At 51.7% G+C, this 21306-nt stretch overlaps 3 protein-coding genes across 7 annotated transcripts in view; 2 read left to right on the top strand and 1 right to left on the bottom strand.

Annotated features, from left to right (window-relative positions):
- Window positions 1–21: 21 nt before the first annotated feature.
- GBA2 (glucosylceramidase beta 2) lies at window positions 22–11240 on the top strand. 3 transcript variants are annotated; one of them, XM_028115281.1, is made up of 17 exons: window positions 22–650; window positions 3722–3813; window positions 4325–4440; window positions 6527–6745; window positions 7035–7274; window positions 7500–7602; window positions 7765–7918; window positions 8010–8135; window positions 8337–8509; window positions 8707–8811; window positions 9004–9111; window positions 9209–9360; window positions 9487–9593; window positions 9744–9886; window positions 9965–10080; window positions 10180–10371; window positions 10653–11240. In XM_028115281.1, the coding sequence occupies exons 1-17, from the start codon at window positions 316–318 to the stop codon at window positions 10920–10922; spliced, it is 2751 nt and encodes a 916-aa protein (XP_027971082.1). In that variant the 5' UTR covers window positions 22–315; the 3' UTR covers window positions 10923–11240. The 3 variants fall into 3 exon arrangements, with proteins under 3 accessions (XP_027971082.1, XP_087874912.1, XP_027971083.1); XM_088018786.1 differs by having other exon boundaries at window positions 221–650; window positions 9849–9886; XM_028115282.2 differs by lacking the exon at window positions 22–650 and having other exon boundaries at window positions 3726–3813; window positions 7040–7274.
- CREB3 (cAMP responsive element binding protein 3) lies at window positions 11104–15550 on the bottom strand. Its single transcript, XM_028115286.2, has 9 exons — window positions 15289–15550; window positions 15040–15184; window positions 14896–14963; window positions 14696–14785; window positions 13095–13201; window positions 12914–12982; window positions 11948–12032; window positions 11769–11853; window positions 11104–11691 (listed from the first exon to the last, which is right to left on the bottom strand). Exons 1-9 carry the CDS (start codon window positions 15379–15381, stop codon window positions 11375–11377), a joined length of 1059 nt encoding a protein of 352 aa, XP_027971087.1. The 5' UTR covers window positions 15382–15550; the 3' UTR covers window positions 11104–11374.
- Window positions 15551–15773: 223 nt separating this feature from the next.
- TLN1 (talin 1) overlaps window positions 15774–21306 on the top strand; it is a 31711-nt gene continuing 26178 nt past the window's right edge. For 2 of the 3 annotated variants that reach the window (XM_028115280.2, XM_028115278.2), the window contains exon 1: window positions 15774–16019. The gene's annotated coding sequence lies outside the window, so the exon portion shown is untranslated. Of the gene's footprint in view, window positions 16020–20386; window positions 20480–21306 lie in introns of those variants that run through there. The other variant, XM_028115279.2, reaches the window with a different exon arrangement.

The following is a 21306-nucleotide window of genomic DNA, read 5'->3' as shown; positions in this document are numbered from 1 at the left end:
CTCTTTGGCGGGGCAAACTAATCACCGCGGCCCAATGACGACGAGGCCCGACCCTTCCCTCCCAGGACCCAGAGAGACTACCGAGGGGGAGTCCGAGGCGGCTTCATTGCTGTCGCCGCCAACGCCGCTGCAGCAACAGCTCCCAGGCTCCACAGAGACGCTAGCTCACCTCGGCTTTTCCCAGCGCCCGGCCCTCCGAGACGACACCTAACCACCACAGCCGCCCGCATCTCGACTTGGCTGGCGAGGTATTTTGTACCAAAAGACTTAGGACCCGGGACCATCGAGGTCGTGGGGACCCAGGATCCAGGAAACATGGGAACTGGAGTTCCAGCCTCGGAGCAGACTAGGTGTGCCAAAGGGGAACCACAGATTTATCGCCCTGAAAATGCTGGAGGCACTGAGGCTGGGCAGGTTACAGACTTCGAGAGCTCTGAGGACAATCGACTCCAAAGTGAGCCAGGCTACAGCAATCGGGAGGATTCTGGGCAACTGATGGCATCTTATGAAGGTAAAGCTAAGGGCTACCAGGTGCCTCCCTTTGGCTGGCGCATCTGCCTGGCTCATGAATTTGCAGAGAAGAGGAAACCCTTTAATGCCAACAACGTCTCTCTAAGCAACCTGATAAAGCATCTGGGCATGGGCTTGCGGTGAGTAGATCCCATTGCCTAGAGTACCTTAGGTTTCACTTTGTTCCAGGTGAGAAAGGGTGAGAAAGCAGGTGGATGCTTTGTCCCAGTCAACTGGCCCCCCACCCCCAACATATTCTAAGCCTGTGGTTTTGGGGGGTGAGACCGGGTCACATCTCTGCAACCCCCTTCCTCCCAGTAACTTACTTTCTAGTAGGAAAGAACAGGAACATCTGGGCCTGTAGTCAGCCTTTCCCATTTAAGCTCCCTCTCACATAATCCCTCTTTCCCCAAGACCACCCTTTGGCGTTTGCTATACTTTGTGGCAAGGTGGGAAAGGATAGTTTGGCGGCTGCCTACTGACACAATGTTGTTTTCTTCAGGAGGGGGAAGTTGTCAACCCTGATTCCCCTGAGCAGCTGGGGTACTCTCCTTGCCTCATTTAGGCATACCACATTACGTTTCTTTCCTCAAGCTTTAGGTCCAGGGAGTGGGTGACAGCCTGCCTGCTCTCACCCCCAGGAGAGGGTGTGAGAGGTGCCGTTCACTCGCTTCTGGGATAGACAATCCCTGATATAAAAAGCAAAGAAGACCTCTGTCTGGCCAGAGAGGCACTGCCATAAGTGTCCCCAGAGCTCTCAGTAATAATAGCCTTCCAGAGCCTGCGCTGATGCGCTTTCCCCCAAGGGTTACAGACACCCCAAGCACTTACCCTGAGCTGTAGAACTCCTTTAGATCCCTACAGATCCCCTCTGAGTTCAAAAGCTAGTGATGAGGAGCCAAGACCTATTAACAGGAACAGGTGGATATGAAGACAGAAAGCATCACCCTGAGGTCATCCTGAGTCAGCCCACACTGTAAACACAGCTGGGGATGGAAGCATAAAGGTTGGAAAACCCAGCCCTAACAGCCTCTAACTAGGGGATCCTTCCCTCTCAGTCAGTGCTGTAGGGCTGGGTTGGGTAGCCCATTTACCTAACCCCAGCTCTCAGCAGTGGGAAGGGTCTGGCACTGCCTGGGTATCTGGCTCCTTTGCTAGGTCCTGTGGGTAGCCTGTCCCAGAGAACAATCATCCCTACAGGCTACTTCAGAAACTGACTCAGCCTAACTTTGACACCAAAAGCTTCTGGGTCAAAATAAGATCGAGGGCTAGAGTGCTGAGAGAAGTGCGCCGGGGTGCATGTGATAGGGACCCTGAGATCAAGAACAAGTGGGCATCCTAGCCCTTCGGTCCCTAAGTATGAACTGAGTCAGAGGCCTGAAGCTGTGCTCAGCCCCCTGGACCTTGGCTCCACATGCCAGGATAGGGTGGAAATCACCGACACAGGGCTTTTAGAACAGGATGCAGTCCTGCATTGAGGAGAAAGCAGGGGTGAGACAAGGAACAATTCTGAATGATAATCCTTAAATTGGGGCTGACATTATGGAGAAGGCCAAATAGATCAGGAATGGCCAGCTGCCAAGTTAAGGGAATGAGACGTGAACCCTAAGAGGAAGCCAGACTGGGGGTACTCTAGTCAGGAGTTGTAGCAAGCCGACATCCTCTTGGCCTCATTGTGGGAAGATCTCAGTTTTGATCGCTGTCCCTTCCAGCTAGAGTCCATTCATTCAACTAGTATTTATTGAGTGCTTGTTCTATGCGAGATGCTCCTTTGTTCTGCCTATCTCCATATCTTGCATTTCTCCCTTACTGCCCTAATCCCCACTGCACCCACCCTCCCTTCCCCAATTCTTTCTGGCCTCTAGTTTCAAAGTCCAGCTTACTCTAAAATGGCAGAGAGAACTTTGTGCCTTCCCATCCTCTCATCCTTTGCCCTCCCTCCTCCTCCCCCTGCTCCCAGAATGTGCCTTTCCCATTCTCATTTCTCCTCCCCTTGCTTCTCTTTGTGTTCATCTGTCTAGTGCCCCACTGCTTGTACAATCATTGGTAAATTCAGCAAGTGTTTATCAACTGCAGACCACATGCCCTGCCTGTGCTTGATGCTGTGGGTAATCAACTAGTCTTTGTCAATAACCCTTTCCCCGAGGAATTTAAAAGTATGTCAGACTCCCACGAGGAACACTTAGAAATAACAAGACTGTCTGATTGGGCGTTCAGATAGTGTATGTACAGGTAACGACCGTACCTGACACACATATTCCACTTGATGGGTTTCCTCTCTATTATGCCATTTGCTCTTTCAACCACTCCATGAAGTAGGGAGGACAGGAGGTACCCCATTTTGCAAATGAGGAAACTGAGGGTCAGAGGAGTTACTTACCCCAATTACATGGTTACAAGTGGCATGCTTGAACAATGGGTATAAAATAGCTGGGTAGGGAGGATAGTGGAATCGGGAGAGTCTGGCAGGGCAAGGGTTGCTTAGTGAGGACCCACTCTGAATGGGGATTTGTAGGACTTAAGATTAGAAGTTAGGCTGAAACAGATGTCAGAGCCTTGAATCCCAAACAGAATCATTTGCCTGTTGGACACAGAGCTGTGACAAGACCAGGAAAATGTAGGGATTTTTTTAGGCTTTACTAGGATATTATGAGAGAGCAGACTCAGAAAGCTTACAGTTTAAATGAACTTTTAAAAAAGACTTAAAAGGGTATGCCCCAAAAAGTAAATACTGGTTGTCTATGGGTGGGATTTTTTTCCCTTCCATCTGGCATATTTTATAGATTTTCACCTTTCACAATCACGAAGAAAAATAATCATTTTAAAAAGAAGAAATTTATCCCAGCAGACTGTGCCTATTGGGGGAGGGGGGTGTAGTTGGGAAACCAAAACTGGTCCTTTCAGCACCTCAAACAAAAGTTCCTAAGCTAACTCAAGCAGTGATAGTAGAATTAGAGGTGAGGCAAGGTCAGAAAGCTCCTGATAGAGGAGAAACAAAGACAGTCCCATGCTGTGAGCTGGGGTGACTGGGAAGAGAAATAGAACTGTTGAGAAATAGAGAGGAGGACAGATTTGGAAGTGAAGAGAATGGGTCCTCTGCAGACCCATTTGATGGGAAGTTACAACTGGGTATCTGGAGAGAGGCAGGTGACTGCAGCCCAGGAGGTACCACCCCCTGCCCCTTCTACTCACACTGCCTCTTGCTCCTCAGGTACTTGCAGTGGTGGTACCGGAAGACCCAGGTGGAGAAGAAGACACCTTTCATTGACCTCATCAATTGTGTGCCCCTGAGACAGATCTATGGTGAGCCTCACCCCAGCTCTGCTCTGCACAGAGAGGGCCCAGCCTCCGGGTCTACTGCAGAGATAGGCAAAGAGGCTTCCAGCTTAAGCACGTTGCACTGCCCCATCCCCTGGGGTTTTCTTTCCCCAACCTTATTGAGCTATAGTTGACACGAAACATCATGTTAGTTTAAAGTGTACAATGTAGGGGTGCCCGGGTGGCTCCATGGTTAAGCGTCTGCCTTCGGTTCAGGTCATGATCCCAGAGTCCTGGGATTGAGCCCCATATCAGGCTCCCTGCTCCGCGGGAAGCCTGCTTCTCCCTCTCCCCCTGCTTGTGTTCCCTCTCTTGCTGTCTCTCTCTCTGTCAAATTAAAAAAAAAAAATCTTTAAAAAGAAAAAATAAAGTGTACAAAGTGTTGATTTGATATTCCCGTGGTTTTTAGAGGAACTCATGTCTATGGTCTAGAAAGTAAGAAATGGGCTTCGTTTCCTCTCGCTGTGCTTCACTGACTATCCTGATCTCCCTCTAGGTTGCCCTTTGGGTGGCATCGGGGGAGGCACTATCACCCGAGGCTGGAGAGGCCAGTTCTGCCGCTGGCAGCTTGACCCTGGAATGTACAAGCACCGAACGGTCGTCGCTGACCAGGTAAGAACCAGGAGGTGGAAGAGAGGTCCAGAACAACATCCCGGGTCAGGAAGAACCTCTTGGCCCGTGTAGGATGTGGACGTTCGATGTGCACATGTGCACCTGGTTCACTCCAATAAGTATTTTAGGATGCTTTCCTTGTGCCCAGCCTTGTGCTAGGATGTATTGGGAATGAGATACTCCAAGGGCACACATTTCTGCAAAGCGCCAACAGCCCCAGCACCCCCGTGCCCTCCAATTCTCTAGTAAATGCCTCTTAACATCCTTCATACTGCCCCAGCTCCACTAACTCAGCCAGTACCTGCACAGAGGGTACAGGGAATTCCCAGATCCCTTAACCTAGGTGAAAGAACATGTAGTAGGACCAGAAGGGAAAACAAACCAAAAGTCTATAAATGCATGGAGAAAAAAGATGTATAGAACACCCACTGTTCACCCTGATTGGCCAGCCTTCAGCTAGAGGTCAGCTCCTCTGCTGATCACTCCTCTGGAGGTCTCCTTGGCTAAGAACCTGGGAAGCCCCTCCTCTCCCAGACATAGCTCTCTGGCCTTTTTCCCTTTTCTGAAGCTTCACTTCTTTTCCCTCTGTTCCTTCATCACATCTGGGCCTTCAATTGCCAGAGTCATATGGTCTACCTTTCGTCCTATCTCTCTAGTGACCTCACAGGTAGAGCTGTCTACCACGTTCCCATTTCCTGTCTGAGGGATGCCTCCAGCTTTCAGCTCGTCTTCAAAGAAAAAAATGACTAGCAGACCTTGAGTCCAGTTAATGACAATGCCCTTCCTAGTTCAGATTTACCAGCCCTGCCCAGTGCCCCAAGCTTCCTCTCTGGCTCATCCATTAGGTATCCTGAGGGGACGTGCCTGCCAGAATCATGACTCTAGAGTTAAAGTAATTATTGCATGCTTAACATGTGCTAGAGATTGTGCTATGCATTTTGTACGATATTTAATATTTAAAGACAGTCCTACAAGTTAAGTACCATTATTATGCCCATTTTATAGATGAGGAAACTAAGATCCAAAGAGATTTAGTAAACACCCCCAAGGTCATGTGGTTGGCAAATGGAAGCACGTTGGAATTCAGAACCAGCTCTCGATGTGGTCTTAACCATTCTCTACCATTTCAGCAATATTAAAAGTTATTGTATACGTACATAAAAATATCAGGCATACTTTGAAGCAAGGGAAGAGATATCAGCCCCTCATATCCCCTATCCTCCAGAAGATTAAATTTTTATTAGGCAAATAGGACTTTGAGAAAATGGAGACTGTGAGACCACATAAGAACCAAAATGAGAGGGATAGATAGTACACTGAGAAAAAATGGACACTTGGCCCATTCTCTCCCTATACATGCCAACTGTGCCTGTTTCTGGTGGTGGAGTTGTAGTGGAGGTGGGGGGAGCCTCCATGAACTGGAGAGGGCCCTGCCCTCAATGAACCCATAGAGCAATCAGGGAGTCAGAATGTAAACAAAAACATTATGCTAGACTAAAGAGGTAGGGGCACATACAGGACAATGACTCACTGCCTGAGGAGAGGAGATGGCGTTTGACCTAGGCTTTGAAGGATGAGCGGTTTCATCAGATGGGGAATGAGCAGGAGCAAAGGCATGGAGGAGGAAATGTAGTGTGTTCAAGGAACAGTGAGTATTTGACATGACCAGAATGTAAGTGCTTGAACAGGTAATGTGTCTGATGGGCAGGGAGAGGCCAGATCAAGAAGGGCCTTTAGCCTTTAGCCTGAGGGCCATGGGGAGTCACTGAAACATAAACACAGCCTGGCACATCTTGACTTGTCTGTGAGAAAGATCACTGATAACAGATGGGAAGAGGCAGAGCATAAATGAAGAAATGGTGAGGGCACGAAGACCACCACAGTAAGAAAGGAGAGGAAACGGGGCGGGGGGGTGGGGAGAGGAGGAGGTAGGACCTGGTGGTGCCTCACAGTGCGGCAGAGGGGCCTGGCGGATGAGCGAGGCTGTGGTGCGGTGATAACCCCTGTAGGCCCAGAAAGGGGCGGGGAGACGAGTTTGAGGTGGCTGTGGTTACCCCATCCCAGCCTATCTGCCTTCTTGGTTTAGTTCACAGTGTGCTTGCGTCGGGAGGGGAAGACCGTGTACCAGCAAGTCCTGTCCGTGGAGCGCCCAAGTGTCCTGCGCACCTGGAACTGGGGCCTGTGTGGGTACTTTGCATTCTACCACGCCCTCTATCCCCGAGCCTGGACTGTCTATCAGCTTCCTGGCCAGAATGTCACCCTCACCTGTCGCCAGATCACACCCATCTTGCCCCATGACTACCAGGTGAGGTTCCCACTGTGTTTCCTCCATTGCCCTCCCTTCCCTGAGATCTGTCTCTGCTGTAAATTCCACAATCCTTGAAAGAGAGGGGACCGGAACATGAGATGCTGGTTTTCCAGGACCTCCACTCAGTGGTAAGACCCCCTGCCTGGGAATATGGGGAGATGCAAGTGGAAACTAAAGAGAGTCTCCTGGGGGCAGGGGATAGTATTTGAGCCAGGTCCTCAGTTCAGAGGAGTGGGGCCAGGAGGGGCTACACTGGGACCATCTGAGTCTGATCTTTTGCTCCCAGGACAGCAGCCTGCCTGTAGGAGTCTTTGTGTGGGATGTGGAAAATGAAGGGGACGAAGCCCTGGATGTGTCCATCATGTTCTCCATGCGGAATGGACTGGGGGTTGGAGACGATGCCCCAGGGGGATTGTGGAATGAGCCCTTCTGTCTGGAGCGTGATGGGGAGACCGCACAGGGGCTGCTGCTACATCATCCAACCCTTCCAAATCCCTACACGATGGCTGTGGCTGCACGACTCACGGTACATTAGAGCCTCCCCTAGACCTTAGCCCCCAAACGCCTCCCCTCAGCCTGGCCCCCAAGTTCACTGCATCCCACCACGGGCTCTTCCTTTCCTCAGTTCCTGAGTTCCATCCTCACTACAGCCCTTAAGCCTCTGGTGGGAATTATAATGGGCACTGGAGAGTAGTCCAAAGCCAGCGTACTTGTGGAGCTTCCCCTCAAAGAGTCTTTGGCCCCTTAACAGGCGGCTACCACGGTAACCCACATCACAGCCTTTGACCCTGACAGCACTGGGCAGCAGGTGTGGCAAGATCTACTTCAAGATGGACAGCTGGACTCCCCTGCTGGTGATGGGGGCATTTGATAGGGAGGTGGTGGGAAGAGAGGTTGTCCCCGTCTTGGGAGGAGGGGTGAGAGCACTGGTTAACGAATAGGCCTTATTTTCCCATATTAGGGATCCCTGGGGCTGAAGGGGGTGCCTATGCCGATTTCTCCTGTGCTTCTCTCAGGCCGAAGCACCCCCTCGCAGAAAGGAGTAGGCATCGCTGGGGCTGTGTGTGTTACAGGCAAGCTGCCACCTCGAGGCCAGTGCCGCCTGGAATTCTCACTGGCTTGGGATATGCCCAGAATCATGTTTGGAGCTAAGGGCCAGGTCTACTACAGGTGAAGGGACCAAGAGAGTACAGGGATCCAAGGTGCTGGAGCTCTGACCTGGAACCCGAGTTCTCATTCCTCCCCTTTTTATCCATCCCAGGCGGTACACGAGGTTCTTTGGCCGTGATGGTAATGCAGCACCTGCCCTTAGCCACTATGCCCTGTGCCGATATGTGGACTGGGAAGAGAAGATCTCAGCTTGGCAGAGCCCAATACTGGACGACAGGTGCCAATGGGGCTGATCTCTTGCCTTTCTCCTGGGCACTCACACTCCAGTTGGGACTCCTTGGTTCAGTCTCCACTCAACCATAGTCAGCAGAGTTGGGCTGGGATTCACCTGGTGCCCCCTGCTCTGCAGAACTCCAGAATCCTTCCCTTCTGGGGAGATCCACACTCATCAGACCATTTCTTCCTCCTGACTCCCCAGATCCTTGCCTGCCTGGTACAAATCTGCGCTGTTCAATGAACTATACTTCCTGGCTGATGGAGGCACAGTATGGCTGGAAGTTCCTGAGGACTCCCTACCAGAGGAACTGGTGGGGAGCATGTGTCAGCTCCGCCCCATCCTCCGGGAATACGGTCGATTTGGCTACCTGGAAGGTACAGGCAGCTGGTGGGCCACAGTATCCATGAGGCCAGTTAGTGCCCTGCCACAAGGCAGGACAGTGGGTCTTGCCTACCCCGGGGGATTGGTTGGGATGAGGGGGTAAGCGGCCGGTGTGGGGTAGGCCAGTGCCCCATCCCCAATTCCAGGGGAAGCAGGAATTCTGGCAAGTGTGTCTTCGTCCTTCCCCCAGGCCAGGAATATCGCATGTACAACACATATGACGTCCACTTTTACGCTTCCTTTGCCCTCGTCATGCTCTGGCCCAAACTCGAGCTCAGCCTGCAGTATGACATGGGTGAGGGTCCCTTTTGTGCCCCTTCTGCCGTCTCCCCCGCCCCACCGAATCTTTGTGGCCCTCAGATTGCCTCCACCCTCCTCTCCACTCGTCCTGCTTACTGGCTCCCCTCCAGGGTCGTAAACACAGTTCTGAGCTCCACCTCAAGTCTGCCCATTCCCTGCCCCCCCACTTGTGTGTCTGCTTCCCCAGCTCTGGCCACACTCAGGGAGGACCTGACACGGCGACAGTACCTGATGAGTGGGGTAATGGCACCTGTGAAAAGGAGGAACGTCATCCCCCATGATATTGGGGACCCAGGTAAAAGTACCTCCACCCCAGGGTTCACTTCCCTCCCTCAACTTTTGCACCCTCTACCCACCAATGCAAATCAGTCAGGTTTCCTCCCCTCCCACAGATGACGAGCCATGGCTCCGAGTCAATGCGTATGTGGTCCACGATACCGCGGACTGGAAGGACTTAAACCTGAAGTTTGTGCTGCAGGTTTATCGAGACTATTACCTGACGGGTGACCAGGGCTTCCTGAGAGACATGTGGCCTGTGTGCCTGGTAAGACATGCATGTGCAGTGGCCAGTGTGCCAAGGGTACGACTGGTGTTTGGGGACAGCCCAGCGGGCTATTGTTGTCTTTCTTTAGCATCTACCTAGGTCTTCAGTGTCTTGGTTCCTCTCTAGGCTGTGATGGAGTCTGAAATGAAGTTTGACAAGGACCAAGATGGACTTATTGAGAACGGAGGCTATGCAGACCAGACTTATGATGGATGGATCACCACAGGCCCCAGGTTGGGGAGTAGGGATTTCCAGGGTGCCTGAGGTGGGGAACTGGGCACCAAGGAATTGTGGGCTCAAGGAAGAATGAGTCATCGCTTGTGGTGATGTATGGGAGTGGCTGGAGTTGCCAGCCTGACCCCCAAACCCGTGTCCCTGATCAGTGCTTACTGTGGAGGACTGTGGCTGGCAGCTGTGGCTGTGATGGTCCAGATGGCGGGTCTGTGTGGGGCACAGGACGTCCAGGATAAGTTTTCTTCCATCCTTAGACGGGGCCAAGAAGCCTATGAGAGACTGCTGTGGAATGGTGAGTTGGAGGATCCTAAGGAGTCTTAAGACAGCTGTGGGGCCACAAGGAACCTTATTTTGTCTTCCTCTACGCCAGGCCGCTATTACAACTATGACTGCAGCCCTCAGCCTCAGTCCTGTAGCATCATGTCTGACCAGTGCGCTGGCCAGTGGTTCCTGAGGGCCAGTGGTCTAGGAGAAGGAGACACCGAGGTGAGGAGGACGAGGAGGAGGAGCCAGAGAAAAAGGTGGGTTTCCCCTGGAGGTGGGAAGCACCTTTAGGAAACCGTGATTCTGCCTTTGCCCCTCTAGGTATTTCCTACCCGCCACGTGGTCTGTGCTCTTCAGACTATCTTCGAGTTCAATGTCCGGGCCTTTGCAGGAGGAGCCATGGGGGCTGTGAATGGGATGCAGCCCCATGGTGTCCCTGACAGATCCAGTGTCCAGTCTGATGAAGTCTGGGTGGGTGTAGTCTACGGGTTGGCAGCCACCATGATCCAGGAGGTAATGCACTCCCTTTCCATCTCTCCTCCACCATCTGTATCCTGGGCTGGCAAACTTCCTTAGCCATCGAACTTCTGTAGGGCCCTACCCATCTGGAAAGCCTCTCCCTTTTTCCTGGCGTGCCTTCCATTTCCTGCCTTCAGGTTCTGTCTATGGGTCAAGCTTATTTCTACCACAGGCTGGGAACTCCCTGCGGGCAGAGGCCCTATTGTCTCTATCTGTCCAGCTGAAGTAGCTATTCAGGGATTGCCAAGTAATGTGCCTGACATCTCTTCCTCCAGGGCCTGACTTGGGAAGGCTTCCAGACAGCTGAAGGCTGCTACCGAACCGTGTGGGAGCGTCTGGGCCTGGCCTTCCAGACCCCTGAAGCATACTGCCAGCAGCGGGTGTTCCGCTCGCTGGCCTACATGCGACCGCTGAGCATCTGGGCCATGCAGCTGGCCCTGCAGCAGCAGCACAGAAAGGCCTCCAAGCCAGTAGCCGAACAAGGCACAGGACTAAGCACAGGACCTAACCCTGGACCAAAGGAAGCCACAACAAACCCAAAGTGAGCCCTCTGAACTGTGGGAGGGAGGCTCTCCCAGCCCAGCCTCCAGCCTGGCCTTTCCTCTTCCTCTCCACTGCTCCCCGCCCCCCAGTCTCCTGCAACCCTGAGCCACCAAGACAATCATGCCCCTTCCCTTCTCCCCACCCAATCGTGCCAGTAAAGAGGGGTTGAAGGTGATCCAAGCATCAGAATCACTTATTTATTTCTCTCCTCACCCAATCCCCTCACTGCATGAAATGTTTAACGAGGTCGGTTGATTCCCCCAGGCCCACTCAAGGGGTGGTAGATTTACGTGGGTACAAATAAAAGACCCAGAAAACCAGTTAAGTGTGGTGTGTTTGAACTCTCAGGCTTCCTGACACAGGACGCATGAGCTCACACTAGCCCTCTCCCATTCCTTTCATTTGGACACAGACTAGGAACCGCAGGCTCTGGCATAGCACCCCCCCCCCAAATCTAGCCCGAAAATCTGCCCTGTAGGATAACAGATGTGGGGCTGTGAGTAGGGAACCATTCCCCATCTCTTGTGAAATTTGCATGCAGGGGAAGGGCGGGACCTGGGCAGGGGGACTTTGAGGAAGGGACAGGAAGTGGCAACTTCAGGGGAGGCTCAGCACCAGGAGCCTGAGGCATGTGGTAGAGCAGGCAGCAAGAGTTGCCAGGAGCCTGGATCTCTTGGTCTGAACTGTCCTTTGGTACCTCTGACTGCAGGGCAGGCAGCTCCAGCTGGTGAGGGTCCTCACTGGGGAGGGCACGAAGCTGGCGGGACAACACTAAGGAAACAGACTCCTCAAGGACCGGCCAGGCTTCCCCACTAGCCCTTCCTCAATGGTATTCTCAAGCCTCTCACCTCCATGCTCAGCTGGCAGGCTCCCCCTTGTGTCAGAGGAGTACATAGCAGGTACGATGAGCAGACAGAAGGAGAAAAGTAGGACCTGGAGAACGGGGGAAAAAAAACGAAGGGCTCTAGGTTGCAGCCCTGTCCCTGCCACCTGAGAAAAGGATCTCTCCTTCCATCACCATCCTCACCAAGACGCAGGTGCTGGTGCTGCTCGTTTTGTCTGACACCTGAATCACCATGGCCTGGAGTCTCCTCAGCTGGTCCAGAAGGGACCTGGAAGAAGAAAGGGGACAGTGAGCAGTCCCTGGCCTGGCACCCTGAGATACAATGAAACCTTCCTGTTAAGGCCACCCCTCCACCTGTGCACTGGATTATCTCTTTTGCTTTTCGGCCTGTCTTTAAATGATTCTTCCTCTCCGTGGACAAAATGCCTGAAGTTCCTCATTAAAACAAACACCTTTCTGTCCTGACCTGATTTAAACTCCTTTGCAAATACCTTCAGTGGTTCTACACTGCCTCATCAGCTATGCACATAATCCTCACCGGGCATTCGATGTTCTCTTTCTGACTCAACTCACCTATGTTAAGGTTCCAGCCAGACTGCACTATGCCGTGCTCTTTCTGCCTAGAGTGCTCCCTATCCCGATCCCCACCCCAGAATCCTATCTACTATCAAATGTCATCAGCCCCAGGGGGTCTTTCTTTCTTTTTTTTTAATTAACATATAATGTATTGTTTCATTTGTTTCAGAGGTACAGGTCTGTGATTCATGCTCCTTCGGATCACTACATTTGTATCTTTGGGGTAAATACCCAGTAGTGCAATTGCTGGGTCGTAGGGTAGCTCTATTTTCAACTTTTTGAGGAACCTCCATACTGTTTTCCCAGAGTGGCTGCACCAGCTTGCAGTCCCACCAACAGTGTGTGGGGGGGTTCCATGGGGTCTTTCTGACTCCCTCCTCTCTGTTTCTGAATATTTAACTTACTTAATTACTTGTGAATTTGTTCCCCACTACTGTAAGCTTCTTGAAATCAGATCCACTAAAGGCCAAGCACCAGACCTTGCATGTAGGAGCTGCCCAGTGTGGAACAGGGGAAGGAATGAGACAGCATAAAACAGGAGGGAGGAGGGACTGATGTTAGAGAGTTACTTACAAATTCTGTTCCTCCAGGAGCTGTACTTTGTTCTGTAGCTCCAGATTCTGGGCTGTGTATTTCAAGACCCTGGGGGAGTAACAGGACACGGGGATATGGCCTGTGCCCCCCTTCAAAACCCAACACTTCCAACTAGCTCTGCGCCCCGCCCCCCCCCGCTCCATCCCTCTCCCTTTTGTACCTGCTCTCTAAACCTCCCAGATACACCTTCTTCTTCCTGCGGCTCTCCTGAGCAGACTTTTTGTTTCTAATTTTCCTCCGCACTCGTGTCAGAACTTGCTCCTCCATCTAAGAGAAGATAGAAAAGAGATCTTCATCAGAGGAACACTGGACCAAAGAGTTGGAAGGCAACTAAGTTCAATCTTCTCAATGCAGGAATCCCTTCTACAGCTTCCCTGACCAAAAGGCACTTGGCTTCTCTCTGAATGCCTCTGAAGGCCAGGGGTTAACATCCTTACAAGCCAGACCATTTTTAACAGTTTTATTAATTAAAAAAAAAAAGAGAAGAAAAAAGAAAACAACCCTTGCCCGGGTACCTCAGTTGGTTGGGAGTCTGACTCTTGATTTCAGCTCAGGCCATGATCTCAGGGTCGTGGGATGGTGCTCAGTGGGGAGTCTGCTTGAGATTCTTATTGCTTCTCCCTCTCCCTCTGCCCCCCACCCTGCCCTGCTTGTGCGCACAAGCACAATCTATGAAAATAAATAAATCTTTAAAAAAAAAATTTTCCTTATTCTGAGCCAACATATGATTTCTATCAATTGGACTTACCTAGTACCTATCTCTGAGGCCATACAGAATGAACAGTCTTTAACTATTTTAAGGGACTTAACATTTCTGCAGAGTTAAATAACCCGGACAAAAATTTTAACTTCTCACTTTATCTTCTCTCCTTGGGATGGACTGCATCCTCTTAATATCTGTCAAAAATCTGGGTTCAAAACTAGACACTAAAAATGTGCTCTGGCCAGTATAAAGGAGAATAAGATGGTCACTGCCCTTTTAGAGGCAACATCTCCATTGATACACCCTTCAAAACCCACTCACTTTTTTAGTCATCTCAAACTGCTACTCACCTTGTACTTTTAAGAAATTAAAATTCTCTCAGGGCACCTGGGTGGGCAGTCGGTTAAGCGACTGCCTTCAGCTCAGGTCATGATCCTGGTGTCCCGGGATCGAGTCCCACACTGGGCTCCCTGCTCAGCAGGGAGTCTGCTTCTCCCTCTGACCCTTCCCCCCCTCTCATGTGTTCTCTCTCTCTCTCATTCTCTCTCTCAAAAAAAAAAAATCTTAAAATTCTCTCAACTTTTCTGTACTGTTGATTTCACAACAGTACAATACTGTGCTTGTAAAGCTGCCACTCATTGCTTGAAACTTAAAAACTTAAAACTTGGGATTTTACCATTATTCTTGCTATTAGTCCAGCCTTGATGAATTCTAAAACTTAATTCTACCGTTCAACTATAGGTGGATTATGATGAGGCCCTTAGTGAAATCTAAGCATCAGGGTCCTTTGCTTGCACAGTCCTTCCAAGTCCCTATACCAATGTTGCACTGATGATTTTGAATTCTTCTTTCTTAGAACACCAAAAATTTGTAAAAGCGCCACAAAACCAGGACCTGCCTCTGCATCCACCATTTTAACTACATGTTCCAGCTTCCTATTAGCAACAAATTTGCTAAGTTCTCTAACCTCAGTCCTTCCTGATATAAAATTAACAGAAGTGGGTATTTGGGACTCAAAAACCCCCTCCAGCTTTCACTCCTATCAATGGGAGTCTTACCTTAGTAAGAGGAAGTGTCCCATGCAGAGTAAGCCCCTCCTTCTCCAACAGCCTCTTCTCCTCATCTGTCAGTATCAGCCTAGCAATTTCCTAGGGTTACCAGGAGGTGGGCAGCAGAGTTGCAAGGGGATGTCAGAAAGGAATGGGGAATCCGCCCCCACTCGTGCAATGTGTGAATAATCCCGCCATAAATCAAGTACCTGCTCTGCTGGCTCCTCCACACGCAGTGGAGTCGCCTGGGCCCCCTCTTTTCCATAGTTCCCACCATCTGCAAAAGGGAAAGTACAAATAGCCAGGCCCACGAGTCCTGTCTTCCGCCCAAACCTCACTTATTTCACACTCACCTAGATCTATGGAGACATGCTGTGAGATAGAGTAGGTATGATCATGGTGAACAAGACAGGAATCAGAGGAGCTAAGGACGTTCAACGATGCTGGAGGACTCAGCAGGGAACTCAGGAAATCCTCTGCCTCCCATTCACTCAGCGTCTGCACAGGGTTCAAATTAATAAGCCTTGACCTATTACTACCCACTGCCTCATGAATGCCGTCCCCCCAACCCTGCGCCTCCCCGACTCACAGCCCCCACCCACCTCGGAAAGGGGCTGCTCGGCCCCCAAATCTCCGCTTTCCTCTAGCAGGAAGTCCAGCAGGTCCTGGTCACCCAAGTCCAACGCCAGGTCCATACTGGATATCAACGGGAAGGATGGGCAGAAACCCAGACGCTCACCCCACCACCAATCCGCAACCCTGAACCAGTCGATCTCAAACCGCACCAGCTCCCTAGACTCGCTCCTCCGCAGCTTCCAACACCACGGAAGTGACGCGCCTCCCCCCGAGGCATTCCGGGACTTGGAGTTCCCTCTGACGCGGAAGTGGCCTAGCAGCGGCGCGCCACGTCCCAGGAGCTATGCAAATAGAGGGGCCGTCCCTGTTGCCTCCTCACACCCTGAGGGCGGGCATTCTGGGGGACGGGCTCCGCCTTGGCCCCCGGCTGAAAAAGGGAAGAGTTCGCGACTAAAAGGGAACTCGGGCGCAGTTAGAGCGTTTTCTCCGAATTGTGCCGCACCCTTGCTTCCTGCCGGGGAGGGGCCGCCGGTCTAAGGCCGGCTCTCGAGCATCGAGAGCTGGGGCCAGAGCAGCTTCCTCCTGTCCCCGCAACCATAGAGCGTGGGCCCAGGGCGCCGCCCGCGGGTGGGGGACGTTCCGGGGACGGAAGTGGCCGAGAGAGTGTCGAAGGGAGGGCGAGGCCGGAGCCCGATTGCCACCGGGAGAACGAGCGGGTTAGCGGGCCGGCGGGCGGGGCACGAGCCGGGCAGCGCAGGTAGGCCGGGCCGGGCCGAGCCGGAGCCTCAGGGTGGGGCCGCAAGGCCAGGCCCGGGAAGCGGGCTGGCGGGCAGGCGGGCGGGGTCCCCTGACTCTTCTGCGTCTCCTATTTCGGGTCCTGTTGGAGAGGTCACCGTCCAGTGTATCTCGGCTTGGGATCGGAGTTAAGTAGGCCGTTTTAAGGGAGCCAGGCCCTTCCTGGGATCAATCCTCTGTCTGGAATAAGTTTTGAAGAGGGAGAGGAGTGGGGTGGCAGTGAGGCGCAGGGCGGGGATCGGCTTTGAGGTTAGCTGATAGCGGGTATGTGGGTAGGAAAGCCTCGGGTGAATTTGGGATTAGGTGGAGTTGGGTTTGGGAATCAAGGTTAGCTTAAGGAGTTATAAAACCAGAGTTGGAAATTTAGAGTTACTAGTGTGAGTCAGGTCTGTTTTATGTAGGTAAAGTTTGGATTAGGTCATTATTTTGTTTTCTGGCCAACGTTAAGTCAAAGTTAAGATTCAGGGCCGGGTTAAGGGTCAACACAGGAATTGAATTAGAAATCCAGTTTTAGGGACTAGAGAACAGTAGCATGGTACCGGGATAAATAGCAAAGGGATGGGTCAGGAATCAAGTGACAAAGGAGTTTTAGGCTTAGAGATCAACATTTAGGGTTAAGGTCGGGGAATTTGGTGCTAGAGGTAAAAATTAGATCAATATTAGGGATCAGGGATTGGGTACGGGTGTCTGTTAGGAAAGGGATGAATGTTAAAGCCAGTATTAGGAAACAGGAAACAAAATAAGGGTCAGGGTTAATGTCAGGAATTAGGGTTAGTTTTAGGGGGGTCATGGTTGAGATTAGGGCAGTTGACCTCGGACAGATAAAATTTAAGAGATTGGCAGTAGATACATGCACTCGTTTTGCGGGGAGGTCTCATTCCTCCGTAGTTTCAGGGGTTCTCTAGCCCAGAGATACGATAAACTAATTTCAGGTAGGGTTCTGGGTTTCAGCTACAATTGCAGGTTTCTGGGATTCCATCTTCTTTATTCTGCTCTTTAAATCCAGTGCTCTTGCTGTGGTCACCACAGTTGAGGGACAGGGGTCCGTGGACTATGTTGTTTACAACACAGGGGGTGGAAATGGGACTGGGACCCAGGAGATGTACAAGGCCTAGTCATAAGTGGGGGATTACTCAGGGAGAGGGGACTATGATGAAGGGAAGGCTGACCACGGAAACACTGTTGCCACGGGAGAAAGAGATGACTGAATCCTCTGAAAGTTCAGCCCCACTGCCTCCCAGTTCCCTCATTCTGTAGTTATTAAGTCCTTGTTGGCCCTGCAGTTCACACCCTCCCTGCATACCCCCTTTCTGCAAGCACGGTCCTACGTACAGAATTCCCCCCTCATCTGTAACTCTCCCATACTTGTTCATCTTGCCAACGGTTTCCAGCTGCAGTTCTTCCTCCCTTCCTATCCGATTCTGCACCTCCTGCCATATTTTGCCCTCCCAAATCTGAGCTTTCCCATCATCTTAAAGCACTCTCCCACACTTTTCCCCACTCACCCAACTGCATGCCTCCTGGTCATCTGCTGAATACCGCCCGCCCCCCCCCAGCTCAACATAACTGTCAAGTACCCCCAGGCCCTGCTATGTGCCAGCCCCTGGCGCTAAGCCTCCTTAAGTTCTTGGTCCAGTTGTAGATCCCCTTCCCCCACTCCCCAAACAGAAAAGAGGAAATGAGACCCAAAGAGGAAACTGGGTCTTGCTGATCCCACGCCCAGCCAGGCCACTGACCACACCCCCATCTCACTCCCAGCCTGACCCTGCCACTGACCACATCCCTGTCCCCTACTCAGTGTGACGGGTCATGCCCTGTACCCACCCACCGCCACCAACTCCAGCTCTGCTTATATACCACCAGTGTCCCTCCACTCTCCCCCTCCTCCCCATCCCAGCCTTATTTAGCCGCTGACAACAGCCCCATCTCTTCTCAGCCTCCTGCAGCCTGATCTGACCTCTGACCTCGCTCTGTCATTCCCTGACTTATAATTATTTTTTTCCCCTTCCCCTAGCCTGATCCAGTGACTGATCATATATGTATTTTTCCTACCACCATCTTCCCCAGCCTTTCTCTACACCTCGTCTTCCCCATTTCTAGTCCGATACGGTCACTGACCTCATCCCTTCTGCCCCTACCTGGTGCAGCCCACGTCCCCATCTCCTGTGCTCCAGAGCCCCATCTTCATATACCCAGCTCGACCTGATCTTTTCCTTCTCCCCTTCCCAATTCCTTATGTAAACTCATGCCACCCCAGCCACTGAGTGGCTACTGATGACAGAAGCTGTGGGACTCCAGTCTGACTTTGGGCCCTGGTCCCTGAAGGTTGACAGGACAGACTGCCATCAGGTCCTGACAGTTCTACCTCTTAAAACTACAAATGAGCGACACCCTCCTCTCTACCGTTCTAACTGTTGTCATCACTTCTCACTTGTGCTAATGCACTTTCTGACCAGTCTCCAAGGTAACTGCCAGAATTATTTTCCACAATCTAGTTCTGGTTCTGTCCCTTTTCTGCTCAAAGCCTCCCGTGGCCTCCTGGTGCCCTCCAGTAGGTAAAATACTCCTTCCTCTCTAATCCTCCCCTGCCTTTCCACCCTGACCCGGATTTCCCCATCGCTGCTCCCTTGCAGGTACCCTGTGCTTCAGCCAGCCTGCCTGCTCACTTCCCTGAATGCTCCTCCGTGATTTCCTGCTCCTCCACCTTTGCTTATGCTCTTCTCTCTGCCTGGAATGCTACCCCTGACTCACCTCCGGCTGGCGTAGCGGAGACAGCTTGGGCTTTGGAGTCAGAGAGGTGTGGGTTCGGACCCTGGCTTCACAACTTCACAACTTACTAGCTGTATGATTTTGGAGAAGTTCCTTAAACAAGTGTTGAACGTCTTTGCACCTCAGTTTCCTAACCTGTAAAAATGGCTATAAGGGTATCTTGCCGGGTTGTTGTAAAGATTAAGTGAAATTATGTATACAGAGAAATTGACATAATCGTCAATAAAAGATAGATCCTTATGATTTTTATTATCTTTATTTAAAGTCCTAACTAAATGACACTTTTCACAGAGACTTTTTGGTCCCTCTTCTCTAACCTAAAGGGATTTCTCCCCTGAGCACACACCTCTTGACTCTGACCACATCCTGCCCTGTATTATAATTCTGTATTTAGCTTACCCACTCAACTAACTGGGAGCCCCTTGAAATTGAAGGCGAGGGCTTGCTCTTCTTGCTTCCCAGTCACTGAGAGTTTGGCCCGGGGCCTTTTTCACAACAGACCCTCAGAAATTCCTGTTGGATGAATGGAAGGAGAATGTCTAATGGGAGGAGAGATGTTGGGGCAAGTTGTTCTCTTGCGGATAGAGGTGTGTTTGTGGAGGAGCTGTGCGCGTGGGATGGGGTCTTTACGGGAAGATAATGTGGTTGTGATGGGGTCTGTGTAAGGGACTGCATGTTTGAGATGACATGTATGTGGAGACAGTGTAAGTAGGTTTGTGGTAAAGAGCTCTGTGCATAGACTGGGGTGCAGTTGGGGAGAATGAATATGCATAAATAGGTGTAGGTGGTAAGGGACTATGTCGAGGGAGATCAGGTCCAGCCCTTCAGCTGCCCAGTCCAGCCCGAAGTGAGCCTCCAGCAGCCTGAGGCCGGATATGTCAGTCTCACCCACAACCACCACCTCCCCCCGCCCCCGCACTCCCCCCCCCCCCCCCCCCCCCCCGTGGTTGCGGCCTCAGAGGCCAAATTTGGTAACAGACTGAGTGTTACTCCCCCAACCCTCATACGTTCTGACTTTGTTTTCAGCTTTCTCTCTCCCTTGTCCCTGTCTGTAGCTCCCTGTCTTTCTGCAGCTCCCTTTGCGGGTATCTGTTCTGACTATATTCTCCATGTACCCCAAATTCTTTACCCTCCGTCTACTTACATTCCATTCCTTGCTGGGATTTGACCTCTTGTCCCCCCCCCCCATTGCCCAACTCCTCTGGAATGCATCTCAGGAATGCCTTGAGGGAGGAGGAGTTCCCTGGGAGGGAGATGGGGGGGCATTGTTGCTGTTTCATAAAACATGATGGAAAAGGGAGCAAAGTTCTCAGGCCAGACTAGGGCCTGGATAGCTTCTCCCCATACTTCCAAGGACCTTGTTCTCTACCCTCATCACCCTCAGTTCCCACTTCTCAGTTCGTCATCTTGTAGCTCTGGGGGTGCTCACTCAGGAGCAGCCTGGGAGTGAGGGTAGGCATGACTCATCTCCCTTATCGGGGTCTCACCAGAGGTTTCCGTGCTTGAAGAAGAAGGGGGTGTTCATATGTCCGGAGGAAATGGGGGAGACGTGCAATTTCGACTTAGGGTGGAGGGTCCTTTCAGTCCTGCTCTCAGGTCCTCTGACGACTCCACTTCGCTGACCCTCCAGCCCTCCAGCAACCCCACAGCCAGGTCTGTCAAGCTACTGGGAGAGGTGGCCGAGGAATGGGGAGGTGGGCAGAGAGCTGGGGAGACTGGAAGAATCCTCATTTCTTTGGAAATAAAGAGAGAGAGCGAGCTGTGGTTTCGTGGGAGACTCTGGACTGTTCTATAAGGTCAGAAACGGTCTGTCAGATCCCCCATCCACACCTTTCCCACATAGACCTGTCTCCTGTTTCTAGATTATTAGTCTCTTTCACCTCATCCTTCCTAACCTCTTCACCCTCCAAAAACCTATCCCTTCCCAACTTCCCTGGTTCTCTACCGGCTACTGTGTCTCAGCACCCCCACCTGTTTCCAGCCTTCCTCCGGTCCTGCGTTTTCCCACTTGGGGCCAGCCAAGGAGGGTTTGCCAGGAGGGGAATGGGCAGCCCGGATTTGCTCATTCTCTTAGTTGAGAGGAACCAATCCCTATACCAAACTGGGTCACATCATCAGCTGCCAGGCAAATTGTGCCCTGGGTGCCAGCCGCCACCTGCAAGGGTTCCTCCAGCCTGCTGAGATGTGGTGCCAAGGAGGGTGGGAGAGGTCAGGGTGGGGCTGATCTTGAGCTGCACTGAAAACACCATCAAGGGAGGTAGTGAGGCAGATGGCAGAGTTTGAGGACTTACTGAAGACGGGGGAGCATGCGAGGAGTTGTCGCGAGGACCGGGTATTCACTTGGTGACTTGAAGCAAGGACCAAGTTAGAGGGACTGGGCTCTTCTTCTGACCTGCCTTGAAACTACCCCGCCTGCCCCACCACAGTCTGATATGCATTCTACAAAACTGAGGAGTTGACTAGTAATTTCTGAGATCCTT

The sequence above is a fragment of the Eumetopias jubatus genome, unplaced genomic scaffold (assembly GCF_037043125.1).
Source record: "Eumetopias jubatus isolate StellerSeaLion01/CBP00866 unplaced genomic scaffold, mEumJub1_p1.0 scaffold_15, whole genome shotgun sequence".
NCBI classification, from domain to species: Eukaryota; Metazoa; Chordata; class Mammalia; order Carnivora; family Otariidae; genus Eumetopias; species Eumetopias jubatus.
Note: the sequence above shows the minus strand (reverse complement) of the source record. Positions and strands in the feature narration are given on the sequence as shown.

Bases quoted from the DNA above. Each gene is read 5' to 3' on its own strand.
- GBA2 (XM_028115281.1), top strand. From the start codon at position 316: ATGGGAACTGGAGTTCCAGCCTCGGAGCAGACTAGGTGTGCCAAAGGG. The intron at 7,275-7,499 runs GTACATTAGAGC...GCCCCTTAACAG, and splicing joins CTGTGGCTGCACGACTCACG to GCGGCTACCACGGTAACCCA. The intron at 7,919-8,009 runs GTGAAGGGACCA...TATCCATCCCAG, and splicing joins AAGGGCCAGGTCTACTACAG to GCGGTACACGAGGTTCTTTG.
- CREB3 (XM_028115286.2), bottom strand. From the start codon at position 15,381: ATGGACCTGGCGTTGGACTTGGGTGACCAGGACCTGCTGGACTTCCTG. The intron at 13,202-14,695 runs GTAAGACTCCCA...ATCTTCTCTTAG, and splicing joins GGACACTTCCTCTTACTAAG to ATGGAGGAGCAAGTTCTGAC. The intron at 11,854-11,947 runs GTGAGGATGGTG...CCCGTTCTCCAG, and splicing joins GCACCAGCACCTGCGTCTTG to GTCCTACTTTTCTCCTTCTG.